At 35.4% G+C, this 25,946-nt stretch overlaps 1 protein-coding gene and 1 long non-coding RNA gene across 2 annotated transcripts in view; one reads left to right on the top strand and one right to left on the bottom strand.

Moving 5' to 3' along the window:
• yap1 (Yes1 associated transcriptional regulator) overlaps positions 1-25,946 on the top strand; it is a 108,102-nt gene that overhangs the window by 68,617 nt on the left and 13,539 nt on the right. Inside the window, exon 5 of the mRNA XM_062060992.1 lies at positions 9,361-9,515. Within this exon, the coding sequence (XP_061916976.1) occupies positions 9,361-9,515 (155 nt within the window). The remainder of the gene's footprint in view (positions 1-9,360; positions 9,516-25,946) is intronic.
• Positions 5,967-25,946, bottom strand: part of LOC133658685 (uncharacterized) — a 48,162-nt gene continuing 28,182 nt past the window's right edge. Inside the window, exons 8-9 of the long non-coding RNA XR_009827510.1 lie at positions 9,330-9,452; positions 5,967-6,254 (exon numbers count right to left, since the gene is read on the bottom strand). This is a non-coding gene — a long non-coding RNA (uncharacterized LOC133658685). The remainder of the gene's footprint in view (positions 6,255-9,329; positions 9,453-25,946) is intronic.

Here is a 25,946-nt window from a genome sequence, read left to right as displayed (position 1 = left end):
AGAATCAAAGAATGTCAAAAAGCGGTACATAAATGAACATGCTAATGTCCTCTTTAAAAACGCCATCTCCTCACTACCACCTCTAAACCCATGTCATGCTGATGATCTTGTAAGCAACTTTAATTCCAAAATTGTGAATATCATAGATATCATTGCACCTGTTACAGTTAAAACGATTTCTGGCAAGCAAAAGGCACCCTGGAGAAAATCTGCTGCTGTAACAGCCCAGAGAAGAGAGTGCAGGAAGGCTGAACGAATCTGGCGGAATACAAAACTTCATATTCACCATGACATCTATAAAGAGAGCCTCCAGGCCTACAATTTAGTCTTAAAAAGTGCTAGAGAAACATTCTTCTCCAATATCATAAACAGCAACACAAATAAGGCCAAAACCCTATTCACAATCGTTGACAGACTGACTAAACCCCCAACACAAATACCAGCCGAACTCCATTCCACGCAGAAATGCAATGACTTTGCATTCTTTTATACTGATAAAATTGAAGGCATCAGACGCACCATCAATATCTCAAGTAAAAAAGTTGGATCACCACCCCATTTAGGCAAAAGTAACACAGCAATGATGGCAAGCTTTAATGCCATAGACTCTAAAACTCTAGTGGAAACGGTGACAGCTCTAAAGTCATCCACCTGCTGCCTTGATGTTTTACCTACCAACTTCTTTAAGAATGTTTTTGACTGCCTATCAACAGACATCTTGCAAATAGTTAATAATTCTATTAAATCGGGCAATTTCCCGAAGGCTTTCAAAACTGCAGTCATTAAACCTCTTCTAAAAAAGCAGAGCCTAGATGCCTCTGTTATCAACAACTACAGACCAATTTCAAATCTACCATTCATAAGTAAAATAATTGAGAAAGTTGTCCTCCAACAACTAAATCACTTCTTGGCTTCTACTGGCTGCCACAACAACTTCCAGTCAGGATTTCGACCTCTTCATAGCACAGAGACGGCCCTTCTTAAAGTTATAAATGACATCCGTCTAAACACAGACTCTGGCAAAACTTCAGTATTAATGCTTTTGGACCTCAGTGCTGCATTTGACACTGTCGACCACTCAATACTTTTGGACAGGTTGGAAAACTGGGTGGGGATCTCAGGCACAGTTTTAAGCTGGTTCAAGTCATATCTACAAGATAGGAACTATTTTGTTTCCATTGGTGACTTTGTATCAGAACCAACCAACGTAACGTGTGGAGTCCCCCAAGGTTCAATCTTGGGGCCGACTTTATTTAACATCTATATGCTCCCACTAGGACAAATCATGCAAAATAATAACATTGACCATCATTGCTATGCCGATGACACCCAAATCTATGTAGCGCTATCACCAAATGACTATCGCCCCATAGATCTTCTGTGCCAGTGCATTGAGCAAGTCAAACACTGGATGTGCCAAAATTTCCTACAACTAAATGAAGATAAAACTGAGATAATTGTTTTTGGTGCTAAAAAAGAAAGGTTTAAAGTCATCCAACACCTTAAATCACTGTCCCTGAAAACCTCAAATAAAGCCAGAAATCTTGGGGTTATTTTAGATTCTGATTTACATTTCGACAGTCACATCAAATCAGTAACAAAATCGGCCTACTATCACCTCAAAAATGTAAAAAGACTTAGAGGGCTCATGTCAGCTCAAGACTTAGAAAAACTTGTACATGCCTTTATTACCAGTAGACTAGACTATTGTAATGGTCTCCTTGCAGGTCTTCCCAAAAAAACTGTCAGGCAGCTACAGCTTGTTCAGAACGCTGCTGCTAGAGTTCTAACAAAGACCAAAAAATGTGAGCACATTACACCAATTCTTAAATCCTTACATTGGCTCCCTGTACATCAGAGAATAGATTTCAAAATCCTCCTGCTCACATATAAATCACTACATGGTCTAGGGCCCAAGTATATCACTGATATGCTCCCACTATATACGCCCTCTAGATCACTAAGATCTTCTGAGACCAATCTGTTAGCGGTTCCAAGAGTAAACTCAAATCAAGGGAGATCATCATTCAGTCACTATGCAACACATAGCTGGAATAAACTTCCTGAAGATGTCAGACTCTCCCCAACTCTCACTACTTTTAAAACTAGACTGAAGACTTTTATGTTCACCTTAGCTTTCAGCTAAATCTTTTAATCTTTTAACTTTTAACGTCTGCACTGTTTTTATTTTTATTTTTATTGTCTGCATTTTAATTTTGCTTTTATTTTCTTTCATTTCACTTTGTTGTCTGTGAAGCACTTTGAGTCTGCCTTGTGTATGAAAAGCGCTATACAAATAAAGTTGCCTTGCCTTGCCTTGCCTTACCAAGTTATATTACTGTAAGTTATTTGGCAGTCTAGTTAGAGAAAAAAAATGTTAAGTTAGCAAAAAAGTAAGCATGCTAAAGTTAGTATGCTAGCATGCTAACATTAGCACGCTAGCATTTAACAAGTGCCATGTACAAAGTTATATGACTAGGGTAAACGATTGCAAATTTTGCTCAAAAAGTTTCATGCTAATGTAAGCACATATTGTATTGTAAAACTTTAGTAAGAAGGCATAGTTTTAGTTGTATTGTAAAACTTTAGTAAGAAGGCATAGTTTTAGTTGTATTGTAAAACTTTAGTAAGAAGGCATAGTTTTAGTTGTATTGTAAAACTTTAGTAAGAAGGCATAGTTTTAGTTGTATTGTAAAACTTTAGTAAGAAGGCATAGTTTTAGTTATATTGTAAAACTTTAGTGAGAAGGCATAGTTTTAGTTATATTGTAAAACTTTAGTAAGAAGGCATAGTTTTAGTTGTATTGTAAAACTTTAGTAAGAAGGCATAGTTTTAGTTGTATTGTAAAACTTTAGTGAGAAGGCATAGTTTTAGTTGTATTGTAAAACTTTAGTGAGAAGGCATAGTTTTAGTTATATTGTAAAACTTTAGTGAGAAGGCATAGTTTTAGTTATATTGTAAAACTTTAGTAAGAAGGCATAGTTTTAGTTGTATTGTAAAACTTTAGTAAGAAGGCATAGTTTTAGTTGTATTGTAAAACTTTAGTAAGAAGGCATAGTTTTAGTTGTATTGTAAAACTTTAGTAAGAAGGCATAGTTTTAGTTGTATTGTAAAACTTTAGTAAGAAGGCATAGTTTTAGTTGTATTGTAAAACTTTAGTAAGAAGGCATAGTTTTAGTTGTATTGTAAAACTTTAGTAAGAAGGCATAGTTTTAGTTGTATTGTAAAACTTTAGTAAGAAGGCATAGTTTTAGTTGTATTGTAAAACTTTAGTAAGAAGGCATAGTTTTAGTTATATTGTAAAACTTTAGTAAGAAGGCATAGTTTTAGTTATATTGTAAAAGTTACACACGTCGCTTGGAGTGATGAATGAAGAATCCATACGAGTAGAAACGTTATGGACAGCTAGAAGACGGAACGGCACTTTCCCTTCTGGTTTAAAGCTTTAGACAGCAGGAAACACTAGTAGGCATTGCAGTGAGTGAAGTTGTCCAAAAGATGGCGCCATAGCACAAACATAAAGTGTGCCTGCATGTGTTTGATGAAATATATTTGCTTTATGGCCGTCAGCGAAGAAAAAAATCCATAAATTAGTGGCACTGTTTTATAAACCGCAGGGTACAAAGCGTGGGGAAAATGTTAGGCATTTACGATTTGTTGATTTTAGTGATGAAACTAACGATCCCATCCGAATGGATTCAGAATGGATTGTTGACTTGAATGGATTGTGGCAAAGTATTACTTGGTGTAATATAATATAATATAATATATATATATATAATATAATAAATATGATGACAGCGGAGAAAAGATGGCCTACAAACCCCTTTTTAAAAATGTATATAATGTGTCAAATAAATCAAAAACATAATGCCCCGCCCCTCCAAATGTGTCATGTGACTGGGTGGCGGCAGTGTTATTGGCAGTGACCCCCCCCCCCATTGAGTGTAACCACGTGGTTGGTAGGTGGCGAGTGGGGGAGGGGAGCAGGAAAATGGGGCTTTGTTTTGGTCGGGAGCTCACATTGACTCTTTTTTGCAAGTGTTGTGGGAAAACATGTGACCTGTTTGGCATGCATCTCTATTAGCAACCAACGCTCCACAACAACTCATCGTGCTAGCACACATTCATGCAACCACAATCACAGATAATAATTGTTGTAAACATAATATTAGCAAACACTATTTGCCAGTCAAGCTTCACAATCAGATTGGGTTCTTATTGTTATACTATAAACAATTATATACGTTTATTTACACTATATACAATTATATACGTTTATTTACACTATATACTATTATATAAGTTTATTTACACTATATACAATTATATACGTTTATTTACACTATATACTATTATTTACACTATATACTATTATATAAGTTTATTTACACTATATACAATTATATACGTTTATTTACACTATATACAATTATATAGGTTTATTTACACTATATACAATTATACAAGTTTATTTACACTATATACAATTTTATACGTTTATTTACACTATATACAATTATATAGGTTTATTTACACTATATACAATTATACAAGTTTATTTACACTATATACAATTATATACGTTTATTTACACTATATACAATTATATACGTTTATTTACACTATATACTATTATTTACACTATATACTATTATATACGTTTATTTACACTATATACAATTATATACGTTTATTTACACTATATACAATTATATAAGTTTATTTACACTATATACAATTATATAAGTTTATTTACCCTCTACAATTATATAAGTTTATTTACACTATATACTATTATATAAGTTTATTTACACTATATACAACTATATAAGTTTATTTACACTAAAACTATATAAGTTTATTTAAACTATGTACGATTATATACGTTTATTTAAAATATGTACGATTATATACGTTTATTTACACTATATACAATTATATAAGTTTATTTACACTATATAAAACTATATTTGTTTATTTTTACTATATACAATTATGTACGTTTATTTACACTATATACGATTATATAACTTTATTTACACTATATACAATTATATACGTTTATTTACACTATATACAATTATATAAGTTTATTTACACTATATACTATTATATAAGTTTATTTACACTGTATACAATTATATAAGTTTATTTACACTGTATACAATTATATAAGTTTATTTACACTATTTACAATTATATAGGTTTATTTACACTATATGCTATTATATAAGTTTATTTACAGTATATACAATTGTATAAGTTTATTTACAGTATATAAAACTATATACATTTATTTTTACTATATACAATTATATACGTTTACTTACACTATATACAATTATATAACTTTATTTACACTATATAAAATTGTATAGGTTTATTTACACTATATAAAACTATATACGTTTATTTACACTATATAAAACTATATAAGTTTATTTACACTATATAAAACTATATAAGTTTACTTAGACTATATAAAACGATATAAGTTTATTTACGCCATATATGATTATATAAGTTTATTTGCACTATATACAATTGTATACATTTATTTACACTATATAAAACTATACAAGTTTATTTACACAAAATACAATTATATAAGTTTATTTACACTATATAAAATTATATACATTTATTTACACATAAAAGCTTTTTGTCTTGGTGCAAAATTAACTAACATGAAAAATCCAAATATAGTATATAATTACAAAAAAAATAAAAATGCAATGTAAAACGTATAAAAAGTAAATAATAAAAAAAAAAGTACAATTGTTGATGCATCTTTATTAGGACTGTGATTCTTGGGGGTAACGATTCGATTCAGAATCGATTTTTGATTCCAAACGATTCTCTATTCAAAGTGAATACAATTTAAATATAACATTGTAATAATACATAACATATTGATAAAAACAATTATATATTAATGAATAGATTTTTAATTTGTTGTCATTGACAAGGAATGGTTACAAATACAACTTGCGATCCAGTTGAAAAGTGATGAGTTTTTGACTCCTGATCTCTATCGTGATGTTTGATATCATAGTCATGTGTGCCTAATCAAGTGTCCTGGGGGAGGGAGATCACATGACGTGTTTAGGCGGGAACAAAAGTCACAATGAAAGATCAGCAACGTGTGTGTGGGAGGTGATCAGGTCTTTGTGTGGGAGGTGATCAGGTCTTTGTGTGGGAGGTGATCAGGTCTTTGTGTGGGAGGTGATCAGGTCTTGCAGGAACCTGGTCTTGTTGGGGACGGCCCAGACAAAAGTCACATTGCCACTTTTTGTATGCGACACAACCTGCTCTGCTTGTCAACTTGTAAGTCCTGTTGTGTTCTAACACACATTACACACACACACACACACACACACACACACACACACACACACACACACACACACACACACACACACACACACACAATTTCCACCTCCACAAACTGGAGTGAAACTCATAAACACAGCAGCCATCTTTACATGATTGCAGGTTATTACAGCACAAAACTAACACACTAACTTCTCCACATCATGAAAACTAACACGCTAACTTCTCCACATCATGAAAACTAACACGCTAACTTCTCCACATCATGAAAACTAACACGCTAACTTCTCCACATCATGAAAACTAGCACACTAACTTCTCCACATCATGAAAACTAACACGCTAACTTCTCCACATCATGAAAACTAACACACTAACTTCTCCACATCATGAAAACTAACACACTAACTTCTCCACATCATGAAAACTAACACGCTAACTTCTCCACATCATGAAAACTAACACACTAACTTCTCCACATCATGAAAACTAACACGCTAACTTCTCCACATCATGAAAACTAACACGCTAACTTCTCCACATCATGAAAACTAACACACTAACTTCTCCACATCATGAAAACTAACACGCTAACTTCTCCACATCATGAAAACTAACACGCTAACTTCTCCACATCATGAAAACTAACACACTAACTTCTCCACATCATGAAAACTAACACGCTAACTTCTCCACATCATGAAAACTAACACTAACTTCTCCACATCATGAAAACTAACACGCTAACTTCTCCACATCATGAAAACTAACACACTAACTTCTCCACATCATGAAAACTAACACGCTAACTTCTCCACATCATGAAAACTAGCACACTAACTTCTCCACATCATGAAAACTAACACACTAACTTCTCGTCATCATGAAAACTAACACACTAACTTCTCCACATCATGAAAACTAACACACTAACTTCTCCACATCATGAAAACTAGCACACTAACTTCTCCACATCATGAAAACTAACACACTAACTTCTCCACATCATGAAAACTAACACGCTAACTTCTCCACATCATGAAAACTAACACACTAACTTCTCCACATCATGAAAACTAACACGCTAACTTCTCCACATCATGAAAACTAACACGCTAACTTCTCCACATCATGAAAACTAACACACTAACTTCTCCACATCATGAAAACTAACACGCTAACTTCTCCACATCATGAAAACTAACACGCTAACTTCTCCACATCATGAAAACTAACACGCTAACTTCTCCACATCATGAAAACTAACACGCTAACTTCTCCACATCATGAAAACTAACACGCTAACTTCTCCACATCATGAAAACTAACACGCTAACTTCTCCACATCATGAAAACTAACACACTAACTTCTCCACATCATGAAAACTAACACGCTAACTTCTCCACATCATGAAAACTAGCACACTAACTTCTCCACATCATGAAAACTAACACACTAACTTCTCCACATCATGAAAACTAACACGCTAACTTCTCCACATCATGAAAACTAACACTAACTTCTCCACATCATGAAAACTAACACACTAACTTCTCGTCATCATGAAAACTAACACACTAACTTCTCCACATCATGAAAACTAACACGCTAACTTCTCCACATCATGAAAACTAACACGCTAACTTCTCCACATCATGAAAACTAACACACTAACTTCTCCACATCATGAAAACTAACACGCTAACTTCTCCACATCATGAAAACTAGCACACTAACTTCTCCACATCATGAAAACTAACACACTAACTTCTCGTCATCATGAAAACTAACACACTAACTTCTCCACATCATGAAAACTAGCACACTAACTTCCCCACATCATGAAAACTAACACACTAACTTCTCCACATCATGAAAACTAACACACTAACTTCTCCACATCATGAAAACTAACACGCTAACTTCTCCACATCATGAAAACTAACACGCTAACTTCTCCACATCATGAAAACTAGCACACTAACTTCTCCACATCATGAAAACTAACACACTAACTTCTCGTCATCATGAAAACTAAAACACTAACTTCTCCACATCATGAAAACTAACACACTAACTTCTCCACATCATGAAAACTAGCACACTAACTTCTCCACATCATGAAAACTAACACACTAACTTCTCCACATCATGAAAACTAACACGCTAACTTCTCCACATCATGAAAACTAACACACTAACTTCTCCACATCATGAAAACTAACACGCTAACTTCTCCACATCATGAAAACTAACACGCTAACTTCTCCACATCATGAAAACTAACACACTAACTTCTCCACATCATGAAAACTAACACGCTAACTTCTCCACATCATGAAAACTAACACGCTAACTTCTCCACATCATGAAAACTAACACGCTAACTTCTCCACATCATGAAAACTAACACGCTAACTTCTCCACATCATGAAAACTAACACACTAACTTCTCCACATCATGAAAACTAACACGCTAACTTCTCCACATCATGAAAACTAGCACACTAACTTCTCCACATCATGAAAACTAACACACTAACTTCTCGTCATCATGAAAACTAGCATGCTAACTTCTCCTTTTTCCCAGCATGCATTGTGATTGATTTAAATGGGTGTAACTTTGAATATGTTATTGTGCGTGGATGTTTTTCATAAACTCCACAAAGCTCAGTGAGCAGGTTGTGTTATGTGTGTTGACTTTTCGTGTTGGTTGATTCTTCTTTTTTTGCGCCATGACTAGGGAAGGTTGTTTGTATTTAATTTAATTTAATTTAATTCTATCATTATCATATTCAATACCATGCTTAAGCTATCACCTAGCAAGAAAAGTGTTTAAACACCAAAGCGCTAACAGTCTGTTATAATTGTGGGGGAATCCCAACAAAACATGTCAATGCTAATAGCTAGCATGCTATGGTGTGTAATAAATAGACATTATTTGCTGTAATAGACAGTCATGTGAACATAAAGAACAGAAGAGAACAGGTACTCATGTGGTCTGTGTGTGTCCTGGTCTGCAGCCCTGAACCAGCAGAGGATCTCCCAGAGTGCACCAGTGAAGGCGGGCGGCCAGCTGCCCCCCAGCATCCTCAGCGGGGTCAACCAGATGAGGCTGCAGAAGATTGACAAGGAGAGGCTGAGACTCAAGCAGGAGCTGCTGAGGCAGAGACCTCAGGTTAGCATCCACACACACACGCACGCACGCACGCACGCACGCACGCACACAGTATGTACATATATACACACATATTACTACACAAACACACACATACATACAGTATGTACATATATACACACATATTACTACACAAACACATACATATACACACATATTACTAATCAGACACATACATATATACACATATTACTACACAAACACATACATATTACTACACAGACACATACACGTACACACATGTATTACTATGCAGACACACATATAGACACATCTTACTACACAAACACATACATCTTACTACAGATACATACATATACACACATATTACTACACAGACATATACATATTACTACACAGACACATACATATTACTACACAGACACATACATATTACTACACAGACATATACATATTACTACACAGACACATACATATTACTACACAGACACATACATATTACTACACAGACATATACATATTACTACACAGACACATACATATTACTACACAGACACATACATATTACTACACAGACACATACATATTACTACACAGACACATACATATTACTACACAGACATACATATTACTACACAGACACATACATATTACTACACAGACACATAAATATTACTACACAGACACATACATATTACTACACAGACACATACATATTACTACACAGACACATACATATTACTACACAGACACATACATATTACTACACAGACACATACATATTACTACACAGACACATACATATTACTACACAGACACATACATATTACTACACAGACACATACATATTACTACACAGACATATTACTACACAGACACATACATATTACTACACAGACATATTACTACACAGACATACATATTACTACACAGACACATACATATTACTACACAGACACATACATATTACTACACAGACATATACATATTACTACACAGACACATACATATTACTACACAGACACATACATATTACTACACAGACACATACATATTACTACACAGACACATACATATTACTACACAGACATACATATTACTACACAGACACATACATATTACTACACAGACACATAAATATTACTACACAGACACATACATATTACTACACAGACACATACATATTACTACACAGACACATACATATTACTACACAGACACATACATATTACTACACAGACACATACATATTACTACACAGACACATACATATTACTACACAGACACATACATATTACTACACAGACACATACATATTACTACACAGACACATACATATTACTACACAGACACATACATATTACTACACAGACATATTACTACACAGACACATACATATTACTACACAGACACATACATATTACTACACAGACATATTACTACACAGACACATACATATTACTACACAGACATATTACTACACAGACACATACATATTACTACACAGACACATACATATTACTACACAGACATACATATTACTACACAGACACATACATATTACTACACAGACACATACATATTACTACACAGACACATACATATTACTACACAGACACATACATATTACTACACAGACATATTACTACACAGACACATACATATTACTACACAGACACATACATATTACTACACAGACACATACATATTACTACACAGACATATACATATTACTACACAGACACATACATATTACTACACAGACACATACATATTACTACACAGACACATACATATTACTACACAGACATACATATTACTACACAGACACATACATATTACTACACAGACACATAAATATTACTACACAGACACATACATATTACTACACAGACACATACATATTACTACACAGACACATACATATTACTACACAGACACATACATATTACTACACAGACACATACATATTACTACACAGACACATACATATTACTACACAGACACATACATATTACTACACAGACATATTACTACACAGACACATACATATTACTACACAGACACATACATATTACTACACAGACATATTACTACACAGACACATACATATTACTACACAGACATATTACTACACAGACACATGCATATTACTACACAGACACATACATATTACTACACAGACATACATATTACTACACAGACACATACATATTACTACACAGACATATTACTACACAGACACATACATATTACTACACAGACACATACATATTACTACACAGACATACATATTACTACACAGACACATACATATTACTACACAGACACATACATATTACTACACAGACACATACATATTACTACACAGACACATACATATTACTACACAGACATATTACTACACAGACACATACATATTACTACACAGACACATACATATTACTACACAGACATACATATCACTACACAGACACATACATATTTCTACACAGACACATACATATTACTACACAGACACATACATATTACTACACAGACACATACATATTACTACACAGACACATACATATTACTACACAGACATACATATTACTACACAGACACATACATATTACTACACAGACACATACATATTACTACACAGACATATTACTACACAGACACACACATATTACTACACAGACACATACATATACACACACATTACTACACAGACACATACATATACATATACACACACATTACTACACAGACACATACATATACATATACACACACATTACTACACAAACACATACATATACATGTACACACACATTACTACACGTACTCATACATATTACTACATATACACACATATAAAAAAGTAATGGCGTATTATAGGATGTATGAAAATGTGTGTGCTAAAGAGTGTGTGTAAAACAGATGTTATTATTAGAATGTTCTAGCACACATGTTGAAAGATGAGTCATCACAGGAAGAATGACTTTGATGGACCTTCACTGCCATGAAGTCTGGTGACTCACAGGCGGTCATGTGATGTGTTGCTAGCGCGGGTGTGTCACAGAGTGTGTGGGCAGTAATGTGGTGTGTTGCTAGCGCTGGTGTGTCACAGAGTGTGTGGGCGCTGAGAGTTCAGGAGTTCAGTGAAGGCACCACCATCACATTTATCATGAATGAAGGACTTTGTGTCACATTGTTTGGACTTCATGGGAAGTGAAATGTTACTACGTGTTACTACCTATTGGAACTTCATGTCATGTTTACTACATTGTTTGTATCAATGTACAAACATTATTTATTATCATTTATTATTTATTTATTATTACTATTATTATTGTTATGGTTATTATTATTATTACAATTACTATTATTATTATTACTATTATTATTGTTATTGTTATTATTACTATTATTATTATTATTTTTATTATTATTATTATTAATATTACTATTATTATTGTTATTATTATTATTATTATTGTTATTATTATTATTATTATTACTATTATTATTGTTACTGTTATTATTATTATTACAATTACCATTATTATTATTATTATTACTTCCCCATTACTGTTATTATTATTATTACTATTATTATTATTATTAATATTACTATTATTATTGTTATTATTATTAATATTACTATTATTATTGTTATTATTATTATTATTCCGGCACAGAACTTTGGTGCTCTCCACAGCCCAGTTTTCCTTTGATCGAAACGGTCGGAGTATTAAAACGTTCAGCTCGACCGGGAAATGTAAGTTCCCCCCCAATTTTTTTTTTTTTTAATATCCCGAATTACCCAGAATTCCTGGTTTTCCAGGAAATTTTTAACCATCCAAAATGAATCAGCCATTTTTGTTTATCTTGCACAACTCTACATTTCTCACCTGATTAGAACCCACACACTCCACTCACCTTGGACAATCAAACTACCATTTTCCATCTTCCAAAAAATTCCAGGAATTCCCAGAATTCCCGGTTTTCTAAAGCCCTATTTTCACCTCTTCCTGGAAAGTTTTCACAGTCCACATTTTTCAATCGTTTTTGACCATTTCACCTTCAAAACATTCCTCTAAGTTTCCTTCTTTTTCTGTACAAATTCCCAGTTTTCTCAAAATTCCAGGAATTACCCAATTGCCAATTCAAACTGTTACGACGTCAACATTTTTCAACTGTTTTCAATTCTGACACCAACCCAGGACAATTGTGTTGGTGTCAATATTTTCAAAAATTCCCGGTTTCCCCCAAATTCCCACATTTCCATTCAAATAAATGGATGTACTCGTGGTTCTACACTGCCCTAAATTCTCAAAAAAAATGTTTTAAACCCGATTCCGACCTTTCAACCATCCGCACACACTACTCTTCACATACCTGTATATCTAACACAAAACATGTTTTCCCTTTCCCAAAAGTCCAGGTTTTCCCGGAATTTCCTGAATTTTTTCCCCCCATTGATCCGATTCCAACCGTTCCAACATCCACACACTCCACTCACCTTGGACAATCAAAATCCCAAAAATTCCAGGAGTTCAAAACATTCCCCTTAGTTGGGACAACAAACGCTCCTAATTTTTTCCCGTACAAATTCCCGGTTTTCTCAAAATTCCAGGAATTACCCATTGTCAATTCAAACTTACTACGTCAACATTTGTCAACCATTTTCAGAAATTCCAACACCAACCCATTCATACCACCTTGGAAAATTGTGCTAGTATCAATATTTTCAAAAATTCCCGGTTTCCACAAGTTACCAGGAAATCTCATTTCAAATGAATGGATGTATGCATTCATAAATTCTCAACATTTTACACCGCTTTTAAACCTGATTCCGACCTTTCAACCATCCACACACGCTACTCTTTCCATATATCAAATGCAAAACATGTTTTCCCTTTCCCAAAATTCCTGGTTTTCCTGGAATTTCCCGGAATTTTCTCCCCATTGAAAATGAAGGGGCAATATACAATCTACTGTACATCCCACATTTCTCATCCGATTCCAACCATTCAAACATTTTTCAACCGTTTTCAAAAATTCTGAAACCAACTCAGGACAATTGTGCTAGTATCAATATTTCATTCCCGGTTTCCCCCAAATTTCCAGGAAATTTACACTCAAAAAAATGGACATATTCATAGTTGTACAATGTACAATTCTCAAAAAACATTTTTAAAACCTGATTCTGACCTTTCAACCATCCACACACTACTCTTCACATATATGCCTTTCCCAAAATTCCCGGTTTTCCTGGAATTGCCCGGAATTTTCTCCCCATTGAAAATGAATGGGCAATATACAATCTACTGTATATCCCACATTTCTCATCCGATTCCAACATCCCCACACTCCACCCCCCTCGGACAATCAAACTACTAATTTCCCAGTTCAAAAAAATTCCAGGAATTCCCAGATATCCCGGCTTTCCAAAGTCCTATTTTTACCTCTTCCTGGAAAGTTTTTTACAGTCCACATTTTTCAATCGTTTTTGACCATTCCACCGTCAAAACATTGCTCTTAGTTTTCAATTTTTCTCCCGTACAAATTCCCAGTTTTCTCAAAATTCCAGGAATTACCCATTGTCAATTCAAACTGTTACTTAGTCAACATTTTTCAACCGTTTTCAAAAATTCTGACACCAACCCAGGACAATGGTGCTAGTATCAATATTTTCATTCCCGGTTTCCCCCAAATTTCCAGGAAATTTACACAAAAAATAATGGACGTATTCATAGTTGTACAATGTACAATTCTCAAAAAACATTTTTAAATCCTGATTCTGACCTTTCAACCACCCACACACTACTCTTCACATATATGCCTTTCCCAAAATTCCCGTTTTTCCTGGAATTGCCCGGAATTTTCTCCCCATTGAAAATGAATGGGCAATATACAATCTACTGTATATCCCACATTTCTCATCCGATTCCAACATCCCCACACTCCACTCCCCTCGGACAATCAAACTACTCATTTCCCAGTTCAAAAAAATTCCAGGAATTCCCAGATATCCCGGCTTTCCAAAGTCCTATTTTTAACTCTTCCTGGAAAGTGTTTTACAGTCCACATTTTTCAATCGTTTTTGACCATTCCACCTTCAAAACATTCCTCGTAGTTTTCTATTTTTTCCCCGTACAAATTCCAGGTTTTCTCAAAATTCCAGGAATTACCCATTGTCCAATCATACTGTTACTTAGTCAACATTTTTCAACCGTTTTCAAAAATTCTGACACCAACCCAGGACAATTGTGCTAGTATCAATATTTTCATTCCCGGTTTCCCCCAAATTTCCAGGAAATTTACACTCAAATGAAACGACATATTCATAGTTGTACAATGTACAATTCTCAAAAAACATTCTTTAAACCCGATTCCGACCTTTCAACCATCCACACACTACTCTTCACATGTATGCCTTTCCCCAAATTCCCGGTTTTCCTGGAATTGCCCGTAATTTTCTCCCCATTGAAAATGAATGGGCAATATACAATATACTCTACATCCCACATTTCTCATCCGATTCCAACATCCCCACACTCCACCCCCCTCGGACAATCAAACTACTCATATCCAAGTTCAAAAAAATTCCAGGAATTCCCAGATATCCCGGCTTTGCAAAGCCATATTTTTACCTCTTCCTGGAAAGTTTTCACAGTCCCCATTTTTCAATTGTTTTTGACCATTCCACCTTCAAAACATTCCTCGTAGTTTTCTATTTTTTCCCCGTACAAATTACTGGTTTTCTCAAAATTCCAGGAATTACCCATTGTCAAATCATACTGTTACTTAGTCAACATTTTTCAAACCGTTTTCAAAAATTCTGACACCAACCCAGGACAATTGTGCTAGTATCAATATTTCATTCCCGGTTTCCCCCAAATTTCCAGGAAATTTACACTCAAAAAAATGGACATATTCATAGTTGTACAATGTACAATTCTCAAAAAACATTTTTAAAACCTGATTCTGACCTTTCAACCATCCACACACTACTCTTCACATATATGCCTTTCCCAAAATTCCCGTTTTTCCTGGAATTGCCCGGAATTTTCTCCCCATTGAAAATGAATGGGCAATATACAATCTACTGTATATCCCACATTTCTCATCCGATTCCAACATCCCCACACTCCACTCCCCTCGGACAATCAAACTACTCATTTCCCAGTTCAAAAAAATTCCAGGAATTCCCAGATATCCCGGCTTTCCAAAGTCCTATTTTTAACTCTTCCTGGAAAGTGTTTTACAGTCCACATTTTTCAATCGTTTTTGACCATTCCACCTTCAAAACATTCCTCGTAGTTTTCTATTTTTTCCCCGTACAAATTCCAGGTTTTCTCAAAATTCCAGGAATTACCCATTGTCCAATCATACTGTTACTTAGTCAACATTTTTCAACCGTTTTCAAAAATTCTGACACCAACCCAGGACAATTGTGCTAGTATCAATATTTTCATTCCCGGTTTCCCCCAAATTTCCAGGAAATTTACACTCAAATGAAACGACATATTCATAGTTGTACAATGTACAATTCTCAAAAAACATTCTTTAAACCCGATTCCGACCTTTCAACCATCCACACACTACTCTTCACATGTATGCCTTTCCCCAAATTCCCGGTTTTCCTGGAATTGCCCGTAATTTTCTCCCCATTGAAAATGAATGGGCAATATACAATATACTCTACATCCCACATTTCTCATCCGATTCCAACATCCCCACACTCCACCCCCCTCGGACAATCAAACTACTCATATCCAAGTTCAAAAAAATTCCAGGAATTCCCAGATATCCCGGCTTTGCAAAGCCATATTTTTACCTCTTCCTGGAAAGTTTTCACAGTCCCCATTTTTCAATTGTTTTTGACCATTCCACCTTCAAAACATTCCTCGTAGTTTTCTATTTTTTCCCCGTACAAATTACTGGTTTTCTCAAAATTCCAGGAATTACCCATTGTCAAATCATACTGTTACTTAGTCAACATTTTTCAACCGTTTTCAAAAATTCTGACACCAACCCAGGACAATTGTGCTAGTATCAATATTTCATTCCCGGTTTCCCCCAAATTTCCAGGAAATTTACACTAAAAAAAATGGACATATTCATAGTTGTACAATGTACAATTCTCAAAAACATTTTTAAAACCTGATTCTGACCTTTCAAACCATCCACACACTACTCTTCACATATATGCCTTTCCCAAAATTCCCGGTTTTCCTGGAATTGCCCGAATTTTCTCCCCATTGAAAATGAATGGGCAATATACAATCTACTGTATATCCCACATTTCTCATCCGATTCCAACATCCCCACACTCCACCCCCCTCGGACAATCAAACTACTCATTTCAAGTTCAAAAAAATTCCCGGAATTCCCAGATATCCCGGCTTTCCAAAGTCCTATTTTTACCTCTTCCTGGAAAGTTTTTTACAGTCCCCATTTTTCAATCGTTTTTGACCATTCCACCTTCAAAACATTCCTCGTAGTTTTCTATTTTTTTCCCATACAAATTCCCGGTTTTCTCAAAATTCCAGGAATTACCCATTGTCAAATCATACTGTTACTTAGTCAACATTTTTCGACCGTTTTCAAAAATTCTGACACCAAACCAGGACAATTGTGCTAGTATCAATATTTTCATTCCCGGTTTCCCCCAAATTTCCAGGAAATTTACACTCAAACGAAAGGACGTATTCATAGTTGTACAATGTACAATTCTCAAAAAACATTTTTTAAACCCGATTCCGACCTTTCAACCATCCACACACTACTCTTTACATTTATGCCTTTCCCAAAATTCCCGGTTTTCCTGGAATTGCCCTTAATTTTCTCCCCATTGAAAATGAATGGGCAATATACAATCTACTGTATATCCCACATTTCTCATCCGATTCCAACATCCCCACACTCCACCCCCCTCGGACAATCAAACTACTAATTTCCCAGTTCAAAAAAATTCCAGGAATTCCCAGATATCCCGGGTTTCCAAAGTCCTATTTTTACCTCTTCCTGGAAGTTTTTTACAGTCCCACATTTTTCAATCGTTTTTGACCATTCCACCGTCAAAACATTGCTCTTAGTTTCAATTTTTCTCCCGTACAAATTCCCAGTTTTCTCAAAATTCCAGGAATTACCCATTGTCAATTCAAACTGTTACTTAGTCAACATTTTTCAACCGTTTTCAAAAATTCTGACACCAACCCAGGACAATGGTGCTAGTATCAATATTTTCATTCCCGGTTTCCCCCAAATTTCCAGGAAATTTACACAAAAAATAATGGACGTATTCATAGTTGTACAATGTACAATTCTCAAAAAACATTTTTAAATCCTGATTCTGACCTTTCAACCACCCACACACTACTCTTCACATATATGCCTTTCCCAAAATTCCCGTTTTTCCTGGAATTGCCCGGAATTTTCTCCCCATTGAAAATGAATGGGCAATATACAATCTACTGTATATCCCACATTTCTCATCCGATTCCAACATCCCCACACTCCACTCCCCTCGGACAATCAAACTACTCATTTCCCAGTTCAAAAAAATTCCAGGAATTCCCAGATATCCCGGCTTTCCAAAGTCCTATTTTTAACTCTTCCTGGAAAGTGTTTTACAGTCCACATTTTTCAATCGTTTTTGACCATTCCACCTTCAAAACATTCCTCGTAGTTTTCTATTTTTTCCCCGTACAAATTCCAGGTTTTCTCAAAATTCCAGGAATTACCCATTGTCCAATCATACTGTTACTTAGTCAACATTTTTCAACCGTTTTCAAAAATTCTGACACCAACCCAGGACAATTGTGCTAGTATCAATATTTTCATTCCCGGTTTCCCCCAAATTTCCAGGAAATTTACACTCAAATGAAACGACATATTCATAGTTGTACAATGTACAATTCTCAAAAAACATTCTTTAAACCCGATTCCGACCTTTCAACCATCCACACACTACTCTTCACATGTATGCCTTTCCCCAAATTCCCGGTTTTCCTGGAATTGCCCGTAATTTTCTCCCCATTGAAAATGAATGGGCAATATACAATATACTCTACATCCCACATTTCTCATCCGATTCCAACATCCCCACACTCCACCCCCCTCGGACAATCAAACTACTCATATCCAAGTTCAAAAAAATTCCAGGAATTCCCAGATATCCCGGCTTTGCAAAGCCATATTTTTACCTCTTCCTGGAAAGTTTTCACAGTCCCCATTTTTCAATTGTTTTTGACCATTCCACCTTCAAAACATTCCTCGTAGTTTTCTATTTTTTCCCCGTACAAATTACTGGTTTTCTCAAAATTCCAGGAATTACCCATTGTCAAATCATACTGTTACTTAGTCAACATTTTTCAACCGTTTTCAAAAATTCTGACACCAACCCAGGACAATTGTGCTAGTATCAATATTTCATTCCCGGTTTCCCCCAAATTTCCAGGAAATTTACACTAAAAAAAATGGACATATTCATAGTTGTACAATGTACAATTCTCAAAAAACATTTTTAAAACCTGATTCTGACCTTTCAACCATCCACACACTACTCTTCACATATATGCCTTTCCCAAAATTCCCGTTTTTCCTGGAATTGCCCGGAATTTTCTCCCCATTGAAAATGAATGGGCAATATACAATCTACTGTATATCCCACATTTCTCATCCGATTCCAACATCCCCACACTCCACTCCCCTCGGACAATCAAACTACTCATTTCCCAGTTCAAAAAAATTCCAGGAATTCCCAGATATCCCGGCTTTCCAAAGTCCTATTTTTAACTCTTCCTGGAAAGTGTTTTACAGTCCACATTTTTCAATCGTTTTTGACCATTCCACCTTCAAAACATTCCTCGTAGTTTTCTATTTTTTCCCCGTACAAATTCCAGGTTTTCTCAAAATTCCAGGAATTACCCATTGTCCAATCATACTGTTACTTAGTCAACATTTTTCAACCGTTTTCAAAAATTCTGACACCAACCCAGGACAATTGTGCTAGTATCAATATTTTCATTCCCGGTTTCCCCCAAATTTCCAGGAAATTTACACTCAAATGAAACGACATATTCATAGTTGTACAATGTACAATTCTCAAAAAACATTCTTTAAACCCGATTCCGACCTTTCAACCATCCACACACTACTCTTCACATGTATGCCTTTCCCCAAATTCCCGGTTTTCCTGGAATTGCCCGTAATTTTCTCCCCATTGAAAATGAATGGGCAATATACAATATACTCTACATCCCACATTTCTCATCCGATTCCAACATCCCCACACTCCACCCCCCTCGGACAATCAAACTACTCATATCCAAGTTCAAAAAAATTCCAGGAATTCCCAGATATCCCGGCTTTGCAAAGCCATATTTTTACCTCTTCCTGGAAAGTTTTCACAGTCCCCATTTTTCAATTGTTTTTGACCATTCCACCTTCAAAACATTCCTCGTAGTTTTCTATTTTTTCCCCGTACAAATTACTGGTTTTCTCAAAATTCCAGGAATTACCCATTGTCAAATCATACTGTTACTTAGTCAACATTTTTCAACCGTTTTCAAAAATTCTGACACCAACCCAGGACAATTGTGCTAGTATCAATATTTCATTCCCGGTTTCCCCCAAATTTCCAGGAAATTTACACTCAAAAAAATGGACATATTCATAGTTGTACAATGTACAATTCTCAAAAAACATTTTTAAAACCTGATTCTGACCTTTCAACCATCCACACACTACTCTTCACATATATGCCTTTCCCAAAATTCCCGGTTTTCCTGGAATTGCCCGGAATTTTCTCCCCATTGAAAATGAATGGGCAATATACAATCTACTGTATATCCCACATTTCTCATCCGATTCCAACATCCCCACACTCCACCCCCCTCGGACAATCAAACTACTCATTTCCAAGTTCAAAAAAATTCCCGGAATTCCCAGATATCCCGGCTTTCCAAAGTCCTATTTTTACCTCTTCCTGGAAAGTTTTTTACAGTCCCCATTTTTCAATCGTTTTTGACCATTCCACCTTCAAAACATTCCTCGTAGTTTTCTATTTTTTTCCCATACAAATTCCCGGTTTTCTCAAAATTCCAGGAATTACCCATTGTCAAATCATACTGTTACTTAGTCAACATTTTTCGACCGTTTTCAAAAATTCTGACACCAACCCAGGACAATTGTGCTAGTATCAATATTTTCATTCCCGGTTTCCCCCAAATTTCCAGGAAATTTACACTCAAACGAAAGGACGTATTCATAGTTGTACAATGTACAATTCTCAAAAAACATTTTTTAAACCCGATTCCGACCTTTCAACCATCCACACACTACTCTTTACATTTATGCCTTTCCCAAAATTCCCGGTTTTCCTGGAATTGCCCTTAATTTTCTCCCCATTGAAAATGAATGGGCAATATACAATCTACTGTATATCCCACATTTCTCATCCGATTCCAACATCCCCACACTCCACCCCCCTCGGACAATCAAACTACTAATTTCCCAGTTCAAAAAAATTCCAGGAATTCCCAGATATCCCGGGTTTCCAAAGTCCTATTTTTACCTCTTCCTGGAAAGTTTTTTACAGTCCACATTTTTCAATCGTTTTTGACCATTCCACCGTCAAAACATTGCTCTTAGTTTTCAATTTTTCTCCCGTACAAATTCCCAGTTTTCTCAAAATTCCAGGAATTACCCATTGTCAATTCAAACTGTTACTTAGTCAACATTTTTCAACCGTTTTCAAAAATTCTGACACCAACCCAGGACAATGGTGCTAGTATCAATATTTTCATTCCCGGTTTCCCCCAAATTTCCAGGAAATTTACACAAAAAATAATGGACGTATTCATAGTTGTACAATGTACAATTCTCAAAAAACATTTTTAAATCCTGATTCTGACCTTTCAACCACCCACACACTACTCTTCACATATATGCCTTTCCCAAAATTCCCGGTTTTCCTGGAATTGCCCGGAATTTTCTCCCCATTGAAAATGAATGGGGAAAATACAATCTACTGTATATCCCACATTTCTCATCCGATTCCAACATCCCCACACTCCACTCCCCTCGGACAATCAAACTACTCATTTCCCAGTTCAAAAAAATTCCAGGAATTCCCAGATATCCCGGCTTTCCAAAGTCCTATTTTTAACTCTTCCTGGAAAGTTTTTTACAGTCCACATTTTTCAATCGTTTTTGACCATTCCACCTTCAAAACATTCCTCTTAGTTTTCTATTTTTTCCCCGTACAAATTACTGGTTTTCTCAAAATTCCAGGAATTACCCATTGTCAAATCATACTGTTACTTAGTCAACATTTTTCAACCGTTTTCAAAAATTCTGACACCAACCCAGGACAATTGTGCTAGTATCAATATTTTCATTCCCGGTTTCCCTCAAATTTCCAGGAAATGTACACTCAAATGAATGAACGTATTCATAGTTGTACAATGTACAATTCTCAAAAAACATTTTTTAAACCCGATTCCGACCTTTCAACCATCCACACACTACTCTTCACATATATGCCTTTCCCAAAATTCCCGGTTTTCCTGGAATTGCCCTTAATTTTCTCCCCATTGAAAATGAAAGGGGAAAATACAATCTACTGTATATCCCACATTTCTCATCCGATTCCAACCATTCCAACATCCCCACACTCCACTCCCCTCGGACAATCAAACTACTAATTTCCAAGTTCAAAAAAATTCCAGGAATTCCCAGATATCCCGGCTTTCCAAAGTCCTATTTTTACCTCTTCCTGGAAAGTTTTCATAGTACACATTTTTCAATCGTTTTTGACCATTCCACCTTCAAAACATTCCTCTTAGTTTCCTTTTTTTTCTGTACAAATTCCCAGTTTTCTCAAAATTCCAGGAATTACCCAATTGCCAATTCAAACTGTTACTACGTCAACATTTTTCAACCGTTTTCAATTCTGACACCAACCCAGGACAATTGTGCTAGTGTCAATATTTTCAAAAATTCCCGGTTTCCCCCAAATTCCCACATTTCCATTCAAATAAATGGATGTACTCGTGGTTCTACAATGCCCTAAATTCTCAAAAAAAATGTTTTAAACCTGGTTCCGACCTTTCAACCATCCGCACACACTACTCTTCACATATATCTAACACAAAACATGTTTTCCCTTTCCCAAAAGTCCAGGTTTTCCTGGAATTTCCTGAATTTTTCCCCCCATTGATCCGATTCCAACCGTTCCAACATCCACACACTCCACTCACCTTGGACAATCAAAATCCCCAAAATTCCAGGAGTTCAAAACATTCCCCTTAATTTTTTCCAGTACAAATTCCCAGTTTTCTCAAAATTCCAGGAATTACCCATTGTCAATTCAAACTTACTACGTCAACATTTGTCAACCATTTTCAGAAATTCCAACACCAACCCATTCATACCACCTTGGAAAATTGTGCAAGTATCAATATTTTCAAAAATTTCCGGTTTCCACAAGTTACCAGGAAATCTCATTTCAAATGAATGGATGTATTCATTCATAAATTCTCAAAATTTTACACCGCTTTTAAACCTGATTCCGACCTTTCAACCATCCACACACGCTACTCTTTCCATATATCAAATGCAAAACATGTTTTCCCTTTACCAAAATTCCTGGTTTTCCTGGAATTTCCCGGAATTTTCTCCCCATTGAAAATGAAGGGGCAATATACAATCTACTGTACATCCCACATTTCTCATCCGATTGCAACCATTCAAACATTTTTCAACCGTTTTCAAAAATTCTGACACCAACCCAGGACAATTGTGCTAGTATCAATATTTTCATTCCCGGTTTCCCCCAAATTTCCAGGAAATTTACACTCAAATGGATGTATTCATAGTTGTACAATGTACAATTTTCAAAAAACATTTTTTAAACCCGATTCCGACCTTTCAACTATCCACACACCACTCTTCACATATATGCCTTTCCCAAAATTCCCGGTTTTCCTGGAATTGCCCGTAATTTTCTCCCCATTGAAAATGAATGGGCAATATACAATCTACTGTACATCCCACATTTCTCATCCGATTCCAACATCCCCACACTCCACTCCCCTCGGACAATCAAACTACTCATTTCCAAGTTCAAAAAAATTCCAGGAATTCCCAGATATCCCGGCTTTCCAAACTCCTATTTTTACCTCTTCCTGGAAAGTTTTCATAGTCCAAATTTTTCAATCGTTTTTGACCATTCCACCTTCAAAACATTCCTCTTAGTTTCCTTTTTTTTCTGTACAAATTCCCAGTTTTCTCAAAATTCCAGGAATTACCCAATTGCTAATTCAAACTGTTACTACGGCAACATTTCCTGAATTTTTTTCCCCATTGATCCGATTCCAACCGTTCCAACATCCACACACTCACCTTGGACAATCAAAATCCTAAAAATTCCAGGAGTTCAAAACTTAGTTGGGACAACAAACGCTCCTAATTTTTTCCCGTACAAATTCCCGGTTTTCTCAAAATTCCAGGAATTACCCATTGTCAATTCAAACTTACTACGTCAACATTTGTCAACCATTTTCAGAAATTCCAACACCAACCCATTCATACCACCTTGGAAAATTGTGCTAGTATCAATATTTTCAAAAATTCCCGGTTTCCACAAGTTACCAGGAAATCTAATTTCAAATGAATGGATGTATTCATTCATAAATTCTCAACATTTTACACCGCTTTTAAACCTGATTCCGACCTTTCAACCATCCACACACGCTACTCTTTCCATCTATCAAATGCAAAACATGTTTTCCCTTTCCCAAAATTCCTGGTTTTCCTGGAATTTCCCGGAATTTTCTCCCCATTGAAAATGAAGGGGCAATATACAATCTACCAGAGGTGGGACCAAGTCATTGCTTTGCAAGTCACAAGTAAGTCTCAAGTCTTTGCCCTCAAGTCTCGAGTCAAGTCCCGAGTCAAGACAGGCAAGTCCCGAGTCAAGTCCAAAGTCAAGACTGGAAAGTCTCAAGTCAAGTCACAAGTCCTGCATTTTGAGTTTCGAGTCCTTTTAAGTCCTTTTAACCACAGACTAATATTTTTACACAGATTGTGTATGCTTTTAAAACGCTGTATTTATTAATTAAAACAAGTGCATTTAAAATTGCAAGAAAAAAAATAGTGCTGACATTGCAATTCATAACAGCACTATTAACAGTAATTTTAATAGTTTAAACAATTTTAAACATTTAACTCATTCCTTTACAGAATAAACACATTTGCAAAAACAAACATTAACATACTATTGGTTGTATTTTATGAAAATAATATTACCACAGAGTTGAGAAGGAGCAAAGATCTTCAATATTTGTATGTGAAAATCACAAATAAATCTTCTGGGGGAGGATGACCCCCCTACAGGGGTTTGGTTTACAAACTTTAAGCCCCACCTAAAACAAAATTCACCAGCCGCCACTGATTATGATGCAT

Source organism: Entelurus aequoreus, linkage group LG10, assembly GCF_033978785.1.
Source record: "Entelurus aequoreus isolate RoL-2023_Sb linkage group LG10, RoL_Eaeq_v1.1, whole genome shotgun sequence".
Lineage (NCBI taxonomy): Eukaryota > Metazoa > Chordata > Actinopteri > Syngnathiformes > Syngnathidae > Entelurus > Entelurus aequoreus.
The sequence above is the reverse complement of the archived record's forward strand: the minus strand, read 5'-3'. Positions and strand labels throughout refer to the sequence as shown.